Here is a 19,632-nt window from a genome sequence, read left to right as displayed (position 1 = left end):
AATCGAAAAGTGAATATTTTACAAGATATTTTACGGTTTATGTAAAATTAAGAAATTATTTCAACCCTCATAACTCAAAAAGTACTTAACGAAAAGGTACTTAATGATAGTGTTTTGGAAAGCTCTCGAGATAAGCTACAAGAGTGTGCAAAAATATATAGGGTGTTCCATTTAAAAAAATTGAAGTGATCTTCACGTGACCTTCAAATGACTCTTCAAGGTCAAACTAATGATACCATCTTATGGCCCCCTCGAAACCAAACAACTTTTGTCTGAAATATTTTTCTCTCCCGGGCTTGGTTTTCGAGATATTCGACTGGTCGGATTAAAATGAAACACCCTGTATATAAAAAAACTATGGAGAACAAATTCTACTTAAATTTTCGATTAGGAATTCATCTGTACTTAATAAAAAAAAGAATTGACAGTTTTTTTATATTATAACCAGTTGGAAATAAACGGATTTACTCCTGAAATCAGGTTTCAGAATTAAAATCTCTTTGTGAGATCCATGTAATTTTACATAAGATTACTTTCCGTTAAATCTTTCAGATTTTAATTAATAGGATATTTTTTATCAAAAATAAAAATGTGCTGATAGAAGATGATATATAAACTAATTTTCGTTGATTCTAAATTAATTGAAGAAGAATAATAGAGTAAATGAAAAAGAATCCCTTTCTCTCTCTTTTTCTCTCTCAGATAAATAGTGTTAGGTATAAATAAATTTTTAAATTAAAACTTCATTCTTTAACTAATTTTAAATCATTTTGATTTATGCATTTTGATTTATTTACTCTTCTGATTTCCAAAAAACTATTTTTGTTCAGATTAATATGTTAATATTATCCAGAGGATTTTCATTTTAATCCGATTTCGCTCCAAGCTATTATTATTTGTTGATTTAGCCAAACCGACAAATAGACCGATAAATATTTGAAGCACAAAACATAATTACTTAAGAGTAGAAACATTAATTTTATATATTTTGGTTATTTTAAGTTTATATTGATTTATAAGAATATAGTTCAGGTTTATGCAATTGTCAATATTTTATTAATTGTTTTAAGAAACGTTTTATTTTTAATTCCAAAATTTCGTTTACCACTTAATGTATCAAAAACAATGAGTTACATAATGTTAAGCAATAAACAAATCAATGCGGTAAAATTATATAAATTCCTTTTAGCTTATGTTAATTGCATATTTGTTTCACAAAGATCTATAATATGTATTTATATAATATTATTATATTTATATAATATATTTATATATAATATGTATTTATATATTATAGAGCTTTGTGAAACAAATATGCAGTTAATATTGCCTCGATAAATTTTGTAACTAAAATATTATAATATAGAAAAATCTTTATAAATAATAAAATTAAAATTATAACATATAAAATTATAATATATTAAATTATATTATATATTAGTATTAATTATATATTAAAATTATAACATATAAAATTATAATATATTAAATTATATTATATATTAGTATTAATTATATATTAAAATTATAACATATAAAATTATATTTATCTTACAGCCAAGCACAAGATGGAAAGTGTAAACACGATAAACTCTTCAATCATGTCACTATCTTCCCTTTTTAAATTTGTAATAAATTATGATAGATGCAAAGTACAATCCATTACGCAATAAGCTTATTTGTCATTATGACAGCTTTCGGATTATACCTTTGAACAGTAAATTACATAAATTAGTCGCGTGTCGATCATTATGCCATCTGTCCGATATTCAGTATCAATGATGGTACATTCTACATCATAATGAACCATTTGCAGATGATAAGCATCAAGAATAGAGAGGCACGAATGTTACTGCCGTCAAAATGAAATCAAACATTTTTAATTAAATTTATGAAGAATAACATGAGTGGAACGTCTAATAATTGCAGCCTCTGCTTTCCAACTGCAATACATTTGAAGAGTTTAGTTATATATGCGAGATTCTTTAAATAGACGTAAAATGTAGATAGATTGTAAAAGCATATTCACAATTATGGCAATGAAACAAATTGAAACACGCTGTAATTATTATCGTATCTTACCTCGTCTTTCCAATTTGAGTAGCTGGAGCACAAATTAAATAAACGCTATGATAGTACGAATTTTCATTAAAATTTTGCAAATTTAATTCATTACAAAGCGACACAATCTGCGAACAAATAATCATTTCGATTTCAATGATTAACGTATCTTACAATTCTATCAAAGCAAGTAATTGATATTAAAATCAAGTTGAATATCCGCTTGTGTTATTTTTAATATCAATAACTCTCGGAATTATTCTCAAATAATTATGATAAAATTTGCTTTTCATCGTAATCGTAATTTGTTCTAATCGTAAAAGAAGCTCATTTACGTCCGTATATAGAATATTTGATGTAGGAAACGTAAACGCATTAATTTATATTTCTGCTAAGTTGTTTTATATAAGACATACTTATCGATTATTTGAATTGGATGATTGCCTTTTAGGAAAAATTATTTAACTTCAGTGCAACTGCAAAATTATTTCTTTTCAATTTATTACTATTATAAATTATGCTTTGATTGTGAATATTATTTTTGCTTGACATATAATATAAAAACTGATAAGAAATTTAAAAATAAGTGGAATTAAATATAATTTTTGAGATATTATTAATTAAAAAATCTAAAATATCAAATAGTATCACAAGAATAAAATAAATATATTATAATAATAAGAATACATATATATAATATTATATGTATATTTAATTTTCACGTCTTCAGTTTGCACGAATTTGCAAAGTTTTATCTTGACAGAAAAAAGGACAACCAAAGATAGGAATGTAATCGAATAGCTTGCATGTCTGATAATAATTTTGATTTCCGATAAGTATGAAGGAATCCGGGAAACTTTGTAACGAATAGCAGCGAAAGAACAAATATATCACCTGTTGCCAGTACATAAGGAAATCATTAAAGAACAGGATAGATAGGTTATCGACCGTATTTTTGTAAGCACAACTTAAATAGTGCTAGATGCGAATATATTTATTTTGTCTTATTTACTTCCTGGAGGATTTGTCACCTTCTCTTCGATTATTATTCATCAATTCTCTTTTGAGATGCAAATAATCAAATTGCAAAAACAAATTTTTCTTTCAGAATAAATTTCAAGTGACTAAAAAATATTTTCGCGTTTGTGTAAATCGTGTATCCTATAATTGGAATATGAAAAAGCATTGGATATCAAAAGCAGAAAAACATATAAGCACTTTTTATTTATAATATTTATACGATACAAGCTTTTCAAAGACTTAATACAAAAATTTGAAAGTGAATTAAATTCACTATCTCATAAATCAATATTTTAATACTTGAATATTTATATATGATTTTCATAAATTTCACTGAAAAACATCAAATTTTGTAAATTTATAATGCAATGCGCATAAGCTGTTTTTTCGATAAAAGAAATTTACACAGCATTATTAAAGTAAGATTATGTTCCGTACATTATGCCGGGCAAAGTATTACTGTAAATTTACATTGACAAGATTTTGCGTTTCACATATTATTTATCGCGGCACAATATCACGACAGTGGTCTGACGTGAATTATTTCCTGCTTTATGGCGCTTTAAAGTGAGCGACCTCGCGGGAAAACATCGTTTCCTTCGAAAACTTGTTACAACATCCGTTGCCCTCGGCACTTTGGTAAGCTCGATGAAATTCGATGCTCTTTCGCCTTCGTTCATCGCCGACAGCTCCTCGGGCAAACAAACATGGGGTGCGAAACGCGTCACCTCATTGTCTTTTGATCAGCAGCACTTTGAATGGTCTCTAAAAATGAGATAGTTTAAAAATGGTGCGCGAACGAGAGAGAGAAAAAGATAAAGAGAAGCAATCTTCAGCAGGATTCTAATGTAAAATTCTTGTAGAAAATTTCCCAGGAGCTTTTTGGCAGATTTGGCAAATGTCAATAATTTTATGCAATGAATTTTGAAGTAAAATTATCTATAAGTTAATATTTTTTTATAAAATTTTATGCAAAAGCAATCAGTCATGTCTTATTATAGCAAATATTTTTTTTAAATTATATGTATATGTTATTACATGTGAGAAAGTATGCCAGAAAATTTCTAGTATATCTAAAGAGTTAAAAATTCTTTTTTATTCAGTGATATGATTATAGATACATTATGAAATATTAACACACTTTATTTATTATATAATATTTTAATATATTTTATGAAAAAATTATTTTTGTGACCTCAATTGTTTCATTAATAATTTAATTTTATATGCATATATATATAATTATATATATATATATATATATATATATATATATATATATCCGGGAAATTACAATATTAAATTTATCTATTATTTTAATTTATTTAATTTATTTAATTTATTTATTATTATCGTGCCATGTTTATGCACTTTTAATTCCAAGTGTTCCTACACAAAATCTCTTATTTATTTAAATCTGAAACGCTCAACGATCTCCAACAGGAGAAGTCGTAATAAGCAAAACTAATTTTTAAATATGAAGAAAAAGTGTGAAATGTTTGAAAATTCCATGATAAAATTCTCTCTTATTTCCTGGATATGACATATTTGCATTGTGTATGGTAAAACAAAAAAAAAGCACGGAAATGATGTCACATACACGTTCACTGAATGTTCATTGTACAGTTTTCTCATTGTGCATGAGAGTCGTTTCAAGCTCGCGCGGAAGACTAATCGAAAACTTTTGTGCTCCCTGGTATTCTCTCAGTTATTTTTTGTTTTCCCTTCACGTCATCCTCTCTCTCCCTTTGTCTTCCTGGAACAAATCTCGAGAGGGTTGTAGGACTTCACGGCGATGCTTGAGATAAGAGAAAAGAAGCAAAACGTGACACGACAGCGGAGAAAAAAGTCGCACCAGGGAGAAAAGTAGCGGTAACTCGCATAGCAGTACTGAATCGAATCACAGCACCTATGGGAAATAAGTTTTGGCGGATCATACACTGGGGTCTGTCTGACCAGAGTGTGTTTAAACTACTGTGACCACTGTAGACAATCAACAAGCGTAGAGGCGTTATTTTAAAGTCTATCTATAACAGTTATATCATGATTTTATCACAGATTTATAGTCTTCTGTACATTTAAAGCTGAATTATGATATAATTTTTAATCTTCAGATTTATTTATTTAAAACAAAATTAGAAATCATACAAATTAAACAATTGCGATTGACTGTTTTTAAGATGATGAGGTTTTGAGGTTGATAATAGGTTCGAATCATATGTTTCCTTACAGGATATCATCAGAAATAATTTAATTGGCGCGATGTATGCGGAAATTTCTTCGTTATTTGTCACAAAATTGATGGAGGAGCGAGAGAAGCGAGAGTCTCGACCGGCTTACGAGCGATCGAATAACCTTTTTGACGTGGTCGCTGGATTGGAAGTTTCTTCTTTCAGCCCTAGGCGTGCGAGTGACGCGTGACGTCTAAATCCCTTCGCTCAATTACCGAGGCTACCTCAGCTCACTCCTTTTTCCCATGTTCACTCCCGACCATCTACGTCACGGAATCCCGGCCGCATGGAGCGAGGAGATTTACACTATGAAAGTCGATTTGTCAAGTTGCCATGGCGAAAAGCGGCAATCGCATCACGTACTTAATGAGCGCGATTTAGCCACGCGAGTCCTCGTATTTTGTACGCGATTTTCTACGAGAAGAAAGAAAAAAATCCGATTCGACCTCTTGTTCAATTTCCCGAGATACAACACGAGACGCCTACACAATCACGTAACGTCAGTCAACTTTTTCACCTTTTGATTTGAAATTTCTCTATCATGCCAATTTTTACAAGAGTCTCGCGAAATTACATTTTGCGAGAAAAAAATAGTTATGACTTAGAAAAATTTCTGGGAAAAAAATTTTCTACTCTCTCTAATACACTTTTATCTTTTTACTCTTTAATTTATATGCAAAATTCTTAACTAAGATAGCTTTACATATTCAAGAATTATGTAATGTCCAAAAATATAAAATAAGTTTCTTTTTTCAGCTATTTTTCGGATTTTTTACTAAACTTATCCCGATCTATTAGTATAATTATAAAATCTTTTTTTATACATGGAAAATTATGTAAAATTATCATTGATATATAATTTATATTTTTATTATTATTATTATATTATTTATATTATTTATATTACTATATTATTTATATTTATATTTATATTTATTATTATATTATTATTTTTTTTTAAAACATTACATCTTTCAGATTATATTTCAGTCGCAGCTTGTCTGTGATATATAAAAATGCATAAAAAAACAAGTTTAATCTTGAATTTATGCGGTTACATCTCATATATATGTGAGAAATCGCAGCCAAGAACTCGGAATCTGCGATTTATCGATGTGACAACGATGTATCCGCTTTAGACTCAGACGTAGGATAACGTCGGTAGTTCACGAATCAATATTGTCGACCTCAAGGAAGGCATTGTCATGTCGTACCTTCCCGCACGGCTGTTCATTTCGATCTGACCGCGTTTACAACCTTATAGCTTAATACACCCTGCCGCGAGGTTCCGTATTGTGTCTCGAGGATCCGTCATCGCCGTCATAATAAATTGCATGAGACATCTGCACGCTTAGAAAGTTGATTTCGCATTTTCACCGATCAGCGACTTTGCGAAACACATCGTTATTCTACACAATTCTTGTTATATGAAGCAAGTGATGGAACTTTTGTAAGCCTTTAATGTAGAAACTTATATCAAGCATTATTAAAAATTTGCAATAACCGGTAGCTCTGAAGCTCAAAGTGTTAATAAAAAGACGATAAAATAATTGACACATAGATAGGTAGATTAAAAAGTTCTCGCGAATCGTATATTTAATGCTATAATAATTAATATCTTATTATGATATAATATCAATCTTTTGTTATAATTACATCTTTAAAATAAGCAAAAAATTACATATATATTTTACTAATATTAAGATGTTTTATCGATGAATAAGAAAAGGGAGATCTTCCTGAAAAAGGATAGTTATTTTATTTGTGTTCATCCTTTGATGTGTCATTGTAAATGTGAATGTTTTATGAATTCTGCGATCCATTTGCTCCACGAATAGTAGCTCCCGAAGAATATTTCGACAGCAAATGTTGATAATAGTGTGTATCTACTGTGTTATTACACATGAAATTCACAAGAAATTCGTCAGAAACTATCGCGAGCAAATAAAATTACGGATTGTTATATTAAAAACTAGTTTTATAAATGCACATTAATTTTAATATTGATCAACTTTTTTTAGAAATAGAGGAAAACTGAAAAAAGAGAAAATACGATAATTCCGAAATGATATTTAAGCCAAGGTTTCGAATCTAAAACGCTAATGCTTTTAATGTGATTGTGCTGAATATTTTAAATCAGTTTCTCGAGAAAAGTCTTGTTGATCTTTTTTCATTTACATGACGCACAATACTATTATAGAAGAAGATTTTTATAGGAAAATTAAAATTTTATTTCTTCGATTACAACATTTGATTAATATATGAAAAATATAAATGGAAAAGGATGAAAAAATTTAAATATATATATTATACTATTTTCTAATTCAACTTCACGTATATTTTACAATCTTAACCATATAATTATATAATTATAATTTTCTAAAAAATTATTCAAGAATTATTGTTATATCAGAAAAATCTAATTCACAATTGAACAATTACATAATTACAAGTGAAAAAGAAACTGTATCTTCTCTTACAAAATACTTACATATTTGTATTACTATCAAGTAGTGCTTTCTTGGAACGAGATTTTATTTAAATAATAAAAAATAATAAAAAATAAAATTGTCTTTAAATAATAAAAAACAAAAATGTCTTTAAAATTTTATTTCTATATAGACCAAATCTCGCAACTATTTTTATGAAGGTACAACGATGAGAAAGAAAGTATCTTGGCGCTTTATGAAGGCTGCCAGCTATATTGCCGGAATTCTCTTGAATACACACAATTAACTCGGAGCTAATTTAACATTCATGTATCATGCTCAGCGTGTCAAACCAAGAGCACTCCCTCAATGTGTCTCGTGATGCAAACTGTATTATCTTAATTACTGGATTATGCGTCATCACGATATTTACGCCCTCCTTTTTCTCTTTCTCTCTCAAGCATTTAAATTATTTATATATACCTGCTATATATCACTCGTTATCAAGATGACTGTCTAATACCTAATTACGTACACGCATTTTGTCGGTGAATGCTCTCGATACGCACATGTATATGCGGGATTTTTCTTTGTCATTTTGCGGATGCCGGGAAAAGGATAACTGTCAACGATTTCCGCGGTTAAAAGTATGTATATACGCGAGAATGTGCGGCACAATGGCTCCAACAATATCCATTTATTCGAGTATCATTGGATATCGGAAGTACACGTATGCATGTCGCATTTTAGTTCTATCGAAAATTTGTCAAACAAAAAAGAAATCTATGCCATTGAGCCACTTTATAATAATGTTTCTGTTTTGAATTGTACCATGCGAGATAAAATTTAGACCTGACTTTGGAAAATTTTATTTGACGCCTGCAGAAACAAATACAATATTCTATTTTAAGTTCCAGAGAATTATATAAACTTTTGTTTCAACTTTAAAAAATTCCAATGTTAATTTAGTTAATTCAAAAATCCCTCTAGCATATATATTTAAAATTTTAATAAAAAAAATACACATACTTTTATCAATAATACATTAGGAAGCTGAATCATATAGAAATCAAATAGTATTTTTTAAATTAAGACTCGCATAAAATATCATTGTGTCAATGGAAAGTTTTAATTAAATTTCGATTAATGAGAATCAAATAACTAATATTTTTGAAAATAAATCTAGAAAAATATTTTTATTTTTACGACATTATAATGTTAAAGATTTTTTGCAAAATATTTGAGTATGCAAAATTAATTACATACGATACGGTAATTTTATCAAATTTTGCTCATCAAGTTTTCCTAGTTATTATCTCCTTATGTAAAAGTTTTCTTGGTTTTTACATTTTAGCGATTGTTTAGCGGTCTGTTCGTCTAAAAGGCACTGATAATTAATTATATCGAGCCAATAGCAGGAATTAGCAGAGCCCAACTACTTGAGAAACTCGGGATCTATAAATAAGCACTCGGCCCATTACTTAATTATTGCTTTTCCATCGAATGATTAATTACTAATGTGATGACTAATTGGAAACGCAACTATTGGCAAGAACCTGCAGCAATTTGCTCGAATGAATTGATTCAAAGCAAGAAGAAGAGACGGAATTTCGTGAATGATGTGCGATTTTTAGATAACGGGATACGTGGAATATCGTGATTATATCGGAATAAATATTGTAAAAATATACATAATGCCATTAATTTTCTGCTGTCATCTCGTTTTATCTAGGGCATTTTTGAGAATAAGAGCTATTCGCCTTGCATACTATAGTGCTATCTCGATATCTCGCAAACCATGAGATTTACATGAATGGTCATTTATCAGGATAACAGGAAAGAAGAAATGGAAATGAATTTTTCCTGTGGATGTCTTAGGTGGTTTAAATAAAAAGCGATAATTATCTTAATTTTCCTTTAATCGTCTATTTAACAAAAATTGTTTAATTTAATGAGATTTATCATCCTTTTAAATTTGTTGTAACTTTTCTGAATTATTTTATATATCATACATTCTCTCTCTAGAAAAATGTATAAATGTTGATGCGATCTTAGTAAACATTCTTAGAATTAATTTTGTTTGTTTGAAAATATATATTTGGCCAGATTAATATTTATCTAACTTTCATCTACATAAATGATTTTTAATATTTATATATTATATATTATTTATATTATATATTAAATATTAAATATTTTATATATATTTTATATATTATATATTATATATTAAATATATTAAATATTATATATTATATATTAAATTCATCTTTCAATCTATGATGCAATTTACACGCATTATTACACACACATTTTTAGATATTTATTATTTGAAAACAGTTATCTGTATTGTTGATACAACTTATTTTAAAATATCCATATTTTTATCTTTTACATTTTTTACTTTTCTATTTAATAAATATTATTTATGCAATTTTCTCTTATATTTTTCTAACTATCCAAGAAAAAATTAATATAAATTAATATAAATTAATATAATAAAAATTAATATAAATTACATCACGTTTCGTAAAATAAAATACATATTCTACTATTAGCTTGTCGCCTTTTCTTTGATATTCTCTCTCTTTCTCTTTCTTTTATTTTTGTCGTAATTTAATCGGATACAAGAGATATGAAAATTGAGGCATAAGCGAGCAAAGGAAATTTTCTGCGAGCGCCACGTAACATCTATATAGCCAGTTACTTGTATCTAGTGCAGGTTCTCGTACGTATGTACATGAACTATTATGAACTGACGCGTGTACTTTGTTTCATCTAGTTTCTGAAGGCACGTGTTAAGGTTGCGCTCATGTACATGGAAATACGTAGGTTACATGACATATTACGGTAATAACGCGGTCAATGGAGTGCAAGGTTGTCCGATGGATATTTTTATGCGACGACCGGCGTCGTAGTTCTATTCGCGGCGCAGATTGATATATAATTATAGACAAACGAGACATGGATCAGTAAAATGCATTTCGATTATAGACGACGAACGAGCCTGTCGGGAAATCGTATCTTTGCCTTGAAAGATTAACATAGCTGCTCGAGTGCTCTCCACTCAGACCAAGCTCATCTCTCTTTACGTTCGAATAATTTATTTCGAACTAACGGAATTTTCGAGAATGTCATATTAAAGTTACATTCGTGATACGTTGATGTATGCTCCAAATTTAAAGGAACACTATATCAAAGATAGATAATGCATGCACAACTTATGTTTAAAATTGTATTGTTCACATATGTTACATAATTTGCGAGAAATAGTCAATGTTATAACTTATAATGTGATAGAAAGCTGGAACTAATATTTAATTCTAATTAAATTAATATTATTAAATCATTTTTATTATTAATATTATTAAATATATATTAATATTATTAAATTAAATTAAATTAAATTAATAATTTAATTTCGTTTATGTTTACTGTACAATAATATAAAAAATAGCGAATGAAAGTTCACCTTATTTCCATAAAATTTTGTGAATTGGATGATATTAGGATTCGATGATATTTAGTTTCTTTTTACAAAAGTTATGAAAAAAGGAACTGAATATATAACTACGTACAATATATAATTTGTTTTTTTTATCTGTACGATTATTTTATCATCGAAATAATTTTTCATTACAAATTTAATATGGATTTATTGTAGAAACTAAACGAAAAATACACGAGATTGTTTTATTTTATTTCATGTCAAATGTGTGATTAAAAGAGACATTTTATCATTATTAAAAAAACCTATTCCATTAAATGATATTTATAGTTCCTGTACTTATGTATAATCGACACAACCAAAAACTGCATCTGTTTTTATTTAATTATTATTTTTGATTGTCTGTGACCTTGCATGACACAAAACATTCTGTCAAATATTTGTATTTATTTGTTTTTCTGTTGAACGATTTTAATATATTTTGAGTATTGAATGCGAGAAGTAATATAAGAATCTTATATACAAGGTGTTTTAGGATTAAATGTTCTAACTTAAAATATGAATTTAGGACCTCAAAACAGGAAAAAATTTTCCTCTGGAGGTGTACTCATAAATACCATCAAAGTATAATATTTAATAATTTTTAATAATATAATATTTAATAATATTTAATAATTTTTTACATATTAGCAAATATAATATACAATTATCTTAACATCATTATTAGATTTTTATAAAAATTAGTAAATAAATTTATATTGTAGATTTGCATCTCATAGACATGTAAATCAGTTTTTCTCATGGAATAAATATTAATAAATATTTATAAATAATAAAAATATATGATGTAGTGCATATAAATAATAATTATAAATATTAAAATATAAAGGAATATTCACATAGAAAAATATATTAAAATGTACGTATTAACATTATTAAATGTATGTATTAACGTGTATTACTCATGAAGAATACATGAAGAAAGAATATATTTTTAATAAATACAGATTAAATTATTAGATAATTATATGATAATCTTACATTAAAAAAAATATATTAAATTTCTGTGTCTCAAAAAGAACGAGTAAATGAGGAAAAAGAGAGAGTGTGTACAAAGTTATTTATCAAAATTCAATTAATCAGTTACAGTTCACAAATATGCAATAATTATCATGTGTCAATATAACTCATTTAACAAATGCTCAAATGTAATTATCCGTACATAATTACTGATATATCAAGTAATGCCAAAATATTCCAATTATTCTAAATACAATAATATAATCTTTATTTTCACTATAAGTATTTTTTTTATTATCTATCAAATATGCAGATTATGCAAAGAACATTTATATACTTTGACATAAATTTTCCATTTTTTTATACTGTCAACACTTACACATAAACACACACGTAATGAGTAACACTTTGTGTAACGTTGCTCGTTTATGCAATCGATATTATTGCGAGTGGAATGGCGATCGATATAGCGTAAAATATGGCAGTGGAAGGTAAATCTGTTAGGTTAAGTTATATAATTCATAGAAGGATGCACGAAGAAATAAACGCGTGTGTCAGTTTGCCGAATTTTCTATCAATATGAAACCATTTACGATCATCAGGTGGTTCATAAAAATATCGGATCGACATAACATATTTCACATTTCGATTCAAATCCAATGACTGTAATCTGTTTTTTATAGGTTCTCTTTATTTTGAGAAAAAATATTCTTTAATGTGTAATATCGATTCAGGGAGGTTGACCCATTTTTCTTTCATTTTTTAGAAGAACACAAAATTTATAAGGAAATTAAAATAGTAAAAGCATATTACATAATTAATAAAGTGAATAAATATGAGAAATTAGATATTACTCATTCAAAATGTTACGACAAAATATGTAAGATCTACGTTACAAACTAAAAATTAATGCTCTATTTAATTTCTTATTTTGAATAGGGTTGCTATTTCAAATTATGCAAACCTATTATTGAAAACTTTGTATTTTTTCATATATTAATAACTTGTCAGTTTCATTTATTAAAATCTCTCTGAACGAAATTTTTTGGGTATTGTTATAATTGTGTTTTTTTCTTATAATTTAACATAATATATACGTATATTATTTAATACTTTTTCAGAGAATAAACTTTTTTGTTTTATCAATATATACAAATTTCTTTGTAATGCAAAGAAACACAGAGAGAGAAATTAATTACACAGTGACGATTATAATAATGTGCAAAAATAATATTAATTTTCTAAACGGCTACAGCTTTCCATTATTCAATCCTTCGATGAAAGTTTTATCGAACTCATCGATGACATGCATTTACGAATAAGTCAGGTGACGATGTATGAAAGATGAAGTTTATAAATGCCTCTATTTACGAAGCCAAACTATCCGTTAAACTTCCAATTTGTTAGTCTAAATAGTGTCAATGTTGCATGAAGCATCTGTATCCGATAGATTCTAGATGCGGCGAGTTTGGACGAGGAGAAATGGTTACTTAAATTGCTTGAAGTAAAACTTTAAAAGTTGTGAGAGAAAAAGAGAGAGTGGGGGAGTTATGATATTTTATTGAGTAAGATGATTCTGTTTCTTGAGAATTATTTTAATAGAGGCAAAATTGATGAAATGACGCAAAAGGACCAATTGTCGAAAATAAAATTTTTTCTAAGGAATGTTTCTTTTGTAATTGAATAATTCAAAAATATTCGAAATAAAAATAAAGAAATAACTATTAATGATAAAATTTGGCTATTAATGATAACATATTTATAATAACAAGCAAATTTTTTATAAGAATGTTATTATAACTTTAAAGTCTAAAAATAAAACATTATTTTTTAAATAAAATTATTAACTTGGAAATACTCAGCATCTTAATCTTATATTTATAATACATTATAATAAACTAAATAATTTTATATAATCCTGGATATGAATTATAATACTGTAATCATAATCTATAGATGTTAAATTAGTTTAAAATGTATACTAATATAATATGATAAGCTCAAGAAATTTTTATTTAAAGATTTTTAATGATCCTGGAAAATATCCAAATAAATTTAATGTACCTCGAGAAGCGGAAGACCGGAATTGCTTGTGTGCCTCTTCCTTCTTATCGAAAGTTTAATTAACCGGCAATTGCGGCTTTTCCACATTAAATGCTCTAATACTTTGTTGGTATATACAAAATAGAAACTAATAATAGCTCAAGGATGATTAGTACATAACGCGGTTGAAGTCTTGAATCCTTTTTATACAATTTAGTGCTCTTTTTGTCATTAAATTAATGAAATTTAATCATTAAATTATTAAAATCAGAGATAATAGCGTCGTCATTCACGCTAAGAGCTTAATAATAAATTCATACCCACCATTACACGAAGTGGTGCAAGTTTGCTTTGTTAGATGCGGAAGGTTTATAAGAAACGAGTTGACATTTTCTGGAATTCATTACTGCAAATTGACTTTTTAGTGACAACTGAATCTAGACATCTGTTTCATTAAAATGAAAATATTCCGTTCCGTTCAGAACATTGGTCGTTTCTCTTTGATCACGCGCGAAATGGTGGAATACGCATATTAATCCGCAATTCAATGAGCAGATAATTGTACGTTTAATTTAACTTAAGTAAATTGCTCATTTATTCATTTATTCTCAATTATTCATTTTTATTGTGCTAATATGACTGGATATGTGTAGATAGAAAATATTAATAATAAGTAATTTATAAATCATTTATAAATAAGTTATATACAAAATTTATTTCTGTTTGGTGTTCAATACATTAGTATCCTTTACTTTAATTTAGAAGTAATTATGTATGATATAATTGAATTTAATAATTAGAATAGGTTAGCAACAAATAATTAGAATTTAGAAAGAAATTTATAATTCAAAGCAATATTATGTTAATTTTAATTATATAATTTTAAATAAATAGAAAAAACAAAGCATTTATTAAATTTATTTATAAGTTAATGGGTTCTTAAAATAAAGCTCAAGAGCGTTTTGCGAACTCAAGATTGAATGGAGAATCACTAAATTTCAGCAATATGATGTTATTGTTCTTTGTCCATTATTTGGGGAAGAAACCCCGCTGACCAATTTCATTGGCAGAATTTTGAACATTGTGGCTTCTAAAGTAATTATCTTAATTAAGCAGCTTGAATCTCCCTTCTGATGATTAATATCGCAGATATTAACGAGTTTTTTTGTTATTATACTTTGGGGTTAAATAAACTTTGCTTTATAACGTTGAATATTTTTCAAATATTATGTATATTTAATGAGATATATCTATCACATGTAATTATAAATAATTTTATATTATTGATAAAGATGTACAATGACATACGAGTATGTCAATATAATTGATGAGCTTCTGATTTATAGAACCAGACATGTATTAATGCGTTTCAAAAATTTGGTATAAAGATACATTTTTCATTTAAATTTACTACAAAAATTAACTTTAATTAATTTTAAGCCACAGTTATTTTGCGATACGCCAAGAAAACACCTACAATAGACTAATCTCTTACTCTTCATGAATCAATTCGAGCTCCGATAAGATGAGTTGCATCGATTTTACTGTGCATCCTCCGGGAAGCTCGATGGCAAATGTCATCTGGCGAGTCCCAGAATGCAATTTCAATTGGAAATGATCGCATCACATCTCCATACAATGTAATTAGAAACGGCGTCATAATGAAGCTGTCAATTATCATTCGGATAGTGCAACACATCATTTCCATTCTCGACTTGTCGCGAAACGATCCTAATAACGAGTGATTGACGATCATAAATATTTTGATTTATGGGCTTTCACACGTCGCCTGAAGAATTTGTATCGCTATCATTCAGACTGAAATGGAAATTTGATTTTGTCTTTAAATACAAACGTGTTTTAATACAAACAAGCACTTGATATCAAAATAGATATGGACAATTTGAAAGATCTTTTTTTATCCAAAGATTTTGTATTCCTCCCTTCTCTTCTTGAATATCTTGATTGCTAAAATTGATGATCTTGTAGAGATCATTAATCGAATATTTATTATAAAAATCTTGGATATATAGATAATATTCAATTCTTTAGAGAGAGATTAATGTAATTTGACCTTTATCTTAAATTTTTATTCTTCTCGTTAGCTTTCAAGATTTGGACAGTGTTAGGGAAAGGAAACAGAACTTGTCTGTAAACATGACGGGTTCAATCGTAGTGATGTCAACGTATTCTTTTAGCCCACGTGTCCTCGAAACAAGAACATCGGCCCACGTATTTTGTCAGTGACATTATTCACGGTTCACTAAACGTGCCTTTCTCGTTTGCACAGCCGATCGCGTTAAATTATCGCGTATCATATAGAGCCTGCGGCAATATTCGTGTGCGAAACTCGAGTAATATTGATATATTTCGCTTTGTATCGTTCGCAGAATTGTCAACTGCTCTTGGAGAAAAAAAATTCCCAAATTCTTCAAACTTGACAATCGTTTAACATCGCGTAGCTTTTCAATGCAACGTTTCCCGTGAAATTCCCGTGCTGTTAAAATACGTCGACGTGTCACTTCCCGTTAAATGTTTACGAACTCAATGATTTTGAAGCAGTGCGTAATTCAATGCGATATTTCAATCTTTTTGTCGACAAGCGTATGCCAATTTTGCATTAAAAATGGGAAACCTGTCGTTTTGTTCACCGATATTGTAATTTTGCAGCTAGGTCGACCAAATATTGAAAATTATTTAAATTTAATTTAATTAAGCTTCACAGACTTTTTCGTAATTATCGATACATTCATTCAGAAAAATTTATAAGCATTAATTTCAATTATTACATGCATGGCAAATAAGAGCCAAGGCGCGGTAACTGGAGCGTAAGAAAGAGAAAAAAATCTTTTTTCTTTTTTTTTTAATTTATTGATATATTTACTTTTGTTAAATCATATGATATATGCATTAAACACGTTCATTTAAAATTAAAATACAAGTAATTAATACTATTGTATATATATAATTAAAAATACGGAGGATAAATATTAAAACAAGAAATTTTTTAAAATTCTTTTCCAATTATATCATAAATTTTATTTATATCATATATGTATATATTTTAAAATAGAGGATATATAAATAAAATAATTTTGCACATTTAAAAGATTTTAATAAACTTACATACATTAAACATATATTTTGAATTCCTAAATATTTTTATTATAAGATACATATTAAAAAGTTTATAATAATTTGACAAAATAATCTCCTACTAATCATGTTGAAATAGAATCGATATTCTATGCATCCTATATTTTATAAAAAATCACAATTAATTGTCCTCAGTTGATATCATGCTACTTTGAGAAAAATTTTGCGAGCGTCCGTGAATTTCTGTCAACACTTGTCTTTTCAAACGTACAAAAAGTTGAACGCCGGCTCGTTCATCTCGACTGGCATCATTTCATTCCATCGGCTCTCCGCGTTGAGGACGAATAGCCTAGGTCAGGCATTCGTGACGTTATGTGGGTCAAAGAACCAGTTCAACAACTAGGAACGATCGCGTACGACAGACCGCCTGTCGACGCCGGCCTGGTGACGTCACGCGACGCTATTCTCGGCACCGCCGACGCATTTACCGCGGCTAAAAATAAGGACTGCGGCGGTGCACGACCGAGCAGGCAAAATTACGACCGACTAATGAGATCGGCCTATTCACTTTGCTGCAGTAGTGACAATAACAACATGGATCGTTGCACGCTTGCGGTTTCGTTCCTCAACCTGTAGTCCAAATCGGACGGACGAATGCGAGAGGGAGTATTAGCAGATTGATAATTAGCAATCGAAAAGAATACATGTGAGATGAACTGACATATTTTAATTATGAAGCAAATATATATATATAATTATATAAATTATATACACTCTGATTTAATTTATATATAATTCAGAAGGGAATATATTATAAAATTATTTTATTATGCAAATTATTAAACGTTGCATCCAATTTAAAACTTTATGCGGCGGCAAATAAAATACGTGAAATAAATTTCTCTCTTTTATAATATTCGACGGATAATAAGCGACATTAATAAATTTTTTCAAACAACATAGAACTGTCACATAATTTACACTATAATCAACATGTGTCACAGTTTCTGTAACGAGTCTTATACAAATGTTATTTTATAATGATGGAAGGAAATGACTCATGGGATATAATATAGTTAGATAACAGATAGTAATAATGACAATTTAAATAGCATATGTGCATGTCGCACTATTGCACCGTTCGATTAGTTATGCCAGCTTAATAATACAGCGACATTCTCCTTGTCGTTTCTTTGATCTCTAAATAGTTCCGGTCGACGAGTCTCCATAGACATGGATATGCGTATTCCCTCGTGATTACACATTATATTTATAAACGCAAATGTCAATGCAGATATGCATACGTAAGATTGCTAAAGAATATGATTATTATAAAGTTTGTCAATAAATAAAAACTACCCATAATGCGTGGATAGTTGTACATGCAACGGATATATGGAATTTACTGAAGTTATTTAATATAATAATTGCGTAAAATTAGATGACATAATTAACATCTACGAAAAGTTTGCGAAATCAGTTGGCAATAATGTCGTCATATGTCTATTTTCAGAGTTCGCGTCGAGTATTATGTGAACGAAAACACATTCAAGGAGCGGCTGCAGCTATATTTCATCAAGAATCAACGTTCGAGTAAGTAAACATTCATCATTAGTGTGTGTTTATAATAAATTATAATTTTATAGATTCTAAATATAGCGAGAAGTTTTTACAGAAAACTATAATAAATATTGTTTTATATATAATTTCTAGAATCTTTATTTTAATGTGTAAAGATTGAAATAGAAAATATCAATTGCGCTAAAAAAATTAATAAAGCGTTTGCAATATTTTAGTTTAAAAATTAATATTTAAAAAAATTCTTTGTGTTCTATGCAATATATTACGTATTAATGTATTAATATATTTAATATCACAAATTTTATCGGCATAGAAGACTCATATCTACTATTCTATCTCGCGCTGCTTAATAGTAGCATTATTTTCCGCATTATATCGTAACATGCGAGATATATTGCTGCATGATTAAAATATGTTATGTTCCGATTATATATTATTTATTGCTTTTATAAATTTTTCACTTTTCTTTCTAATTAAAAATGGCTTATAATTATATCAAATATTATATGATATGTATATTTTTTTAAATATTATTCATTTATTATTAAATTTTAAAATATGTTTAGTGCTGAATTTTAAAAGCAAAATATAATTAATATAAAAGAGAGAAAGAAAGATATCGAGATGGGAGGAGAATATTTTAGAGATAAATATCTCATGTTATATCCCTGGAAATATATCCCAAGCTTAAATCATCCCCTCC

General features: G+C 28.1%; 1 protein-coding gene and 1 long non-coding RNA gene across 15 annotated transcripts in view; one reads left to right on the top strand and one right to left on the bottom strand.

Moving 5' to 3' along the window:
* Slo2 (slowpoke 2) overlaps positions 1–19,632 on the top strand; it is a 167,408-nt gene that overhangs the window by 101,161 nt on the left and 46,615 nt on the right. For all 14 annotated transcript variants that reach the window (XM_083100976.1, XM_083100966.1, XM_083100965.1 and 11 more), the window contains one exon: positions 18,862–18,941. In XM_083100976.1, the coding sequence (XP_082957102.1) occupies positions 18,862–18,941 (80 nt within the window). The remainder of the gene's footprint in view (positions 1–18,861; positions 18,942–19,632) is intronic.
* LOC145972302 (uncharacterized) lies at positions 3,500–5,722 on the bottom strand. Its single transcript, XR_014439124.1, has 3 exons — positions 5,312–5,722; positions 4,682–4,990; positions 3,500–3,846 (listed from the first exon to the last, which is right to left on the bottom strand). It is a non-coding gene; the product is annotated as an uncharacterized LOC145972302 (long non-coding RNA).

Source organism: Camponotus vicinus, unplaced genomic scaffold (genome assembly GCF_025532165.1).
Source record: "Camponotus vicinus isolate PSW18456_S1 unplaced genomic scaffold, iyCamVici1.0 SCAF_5, whole genome shotgun sequence".
Lineage (NCBI taxonomy): Eukaryota > Metazoa > Arthropoda > Insecta > Hymenoptera > Formicidae > Camponotus > Camponotus vicinus.
The sequence above is the reverse complement of the archived record's forward strand: the minus strand, read 5'-3'. Positions and strand labels throughout refer to the sequence as shown.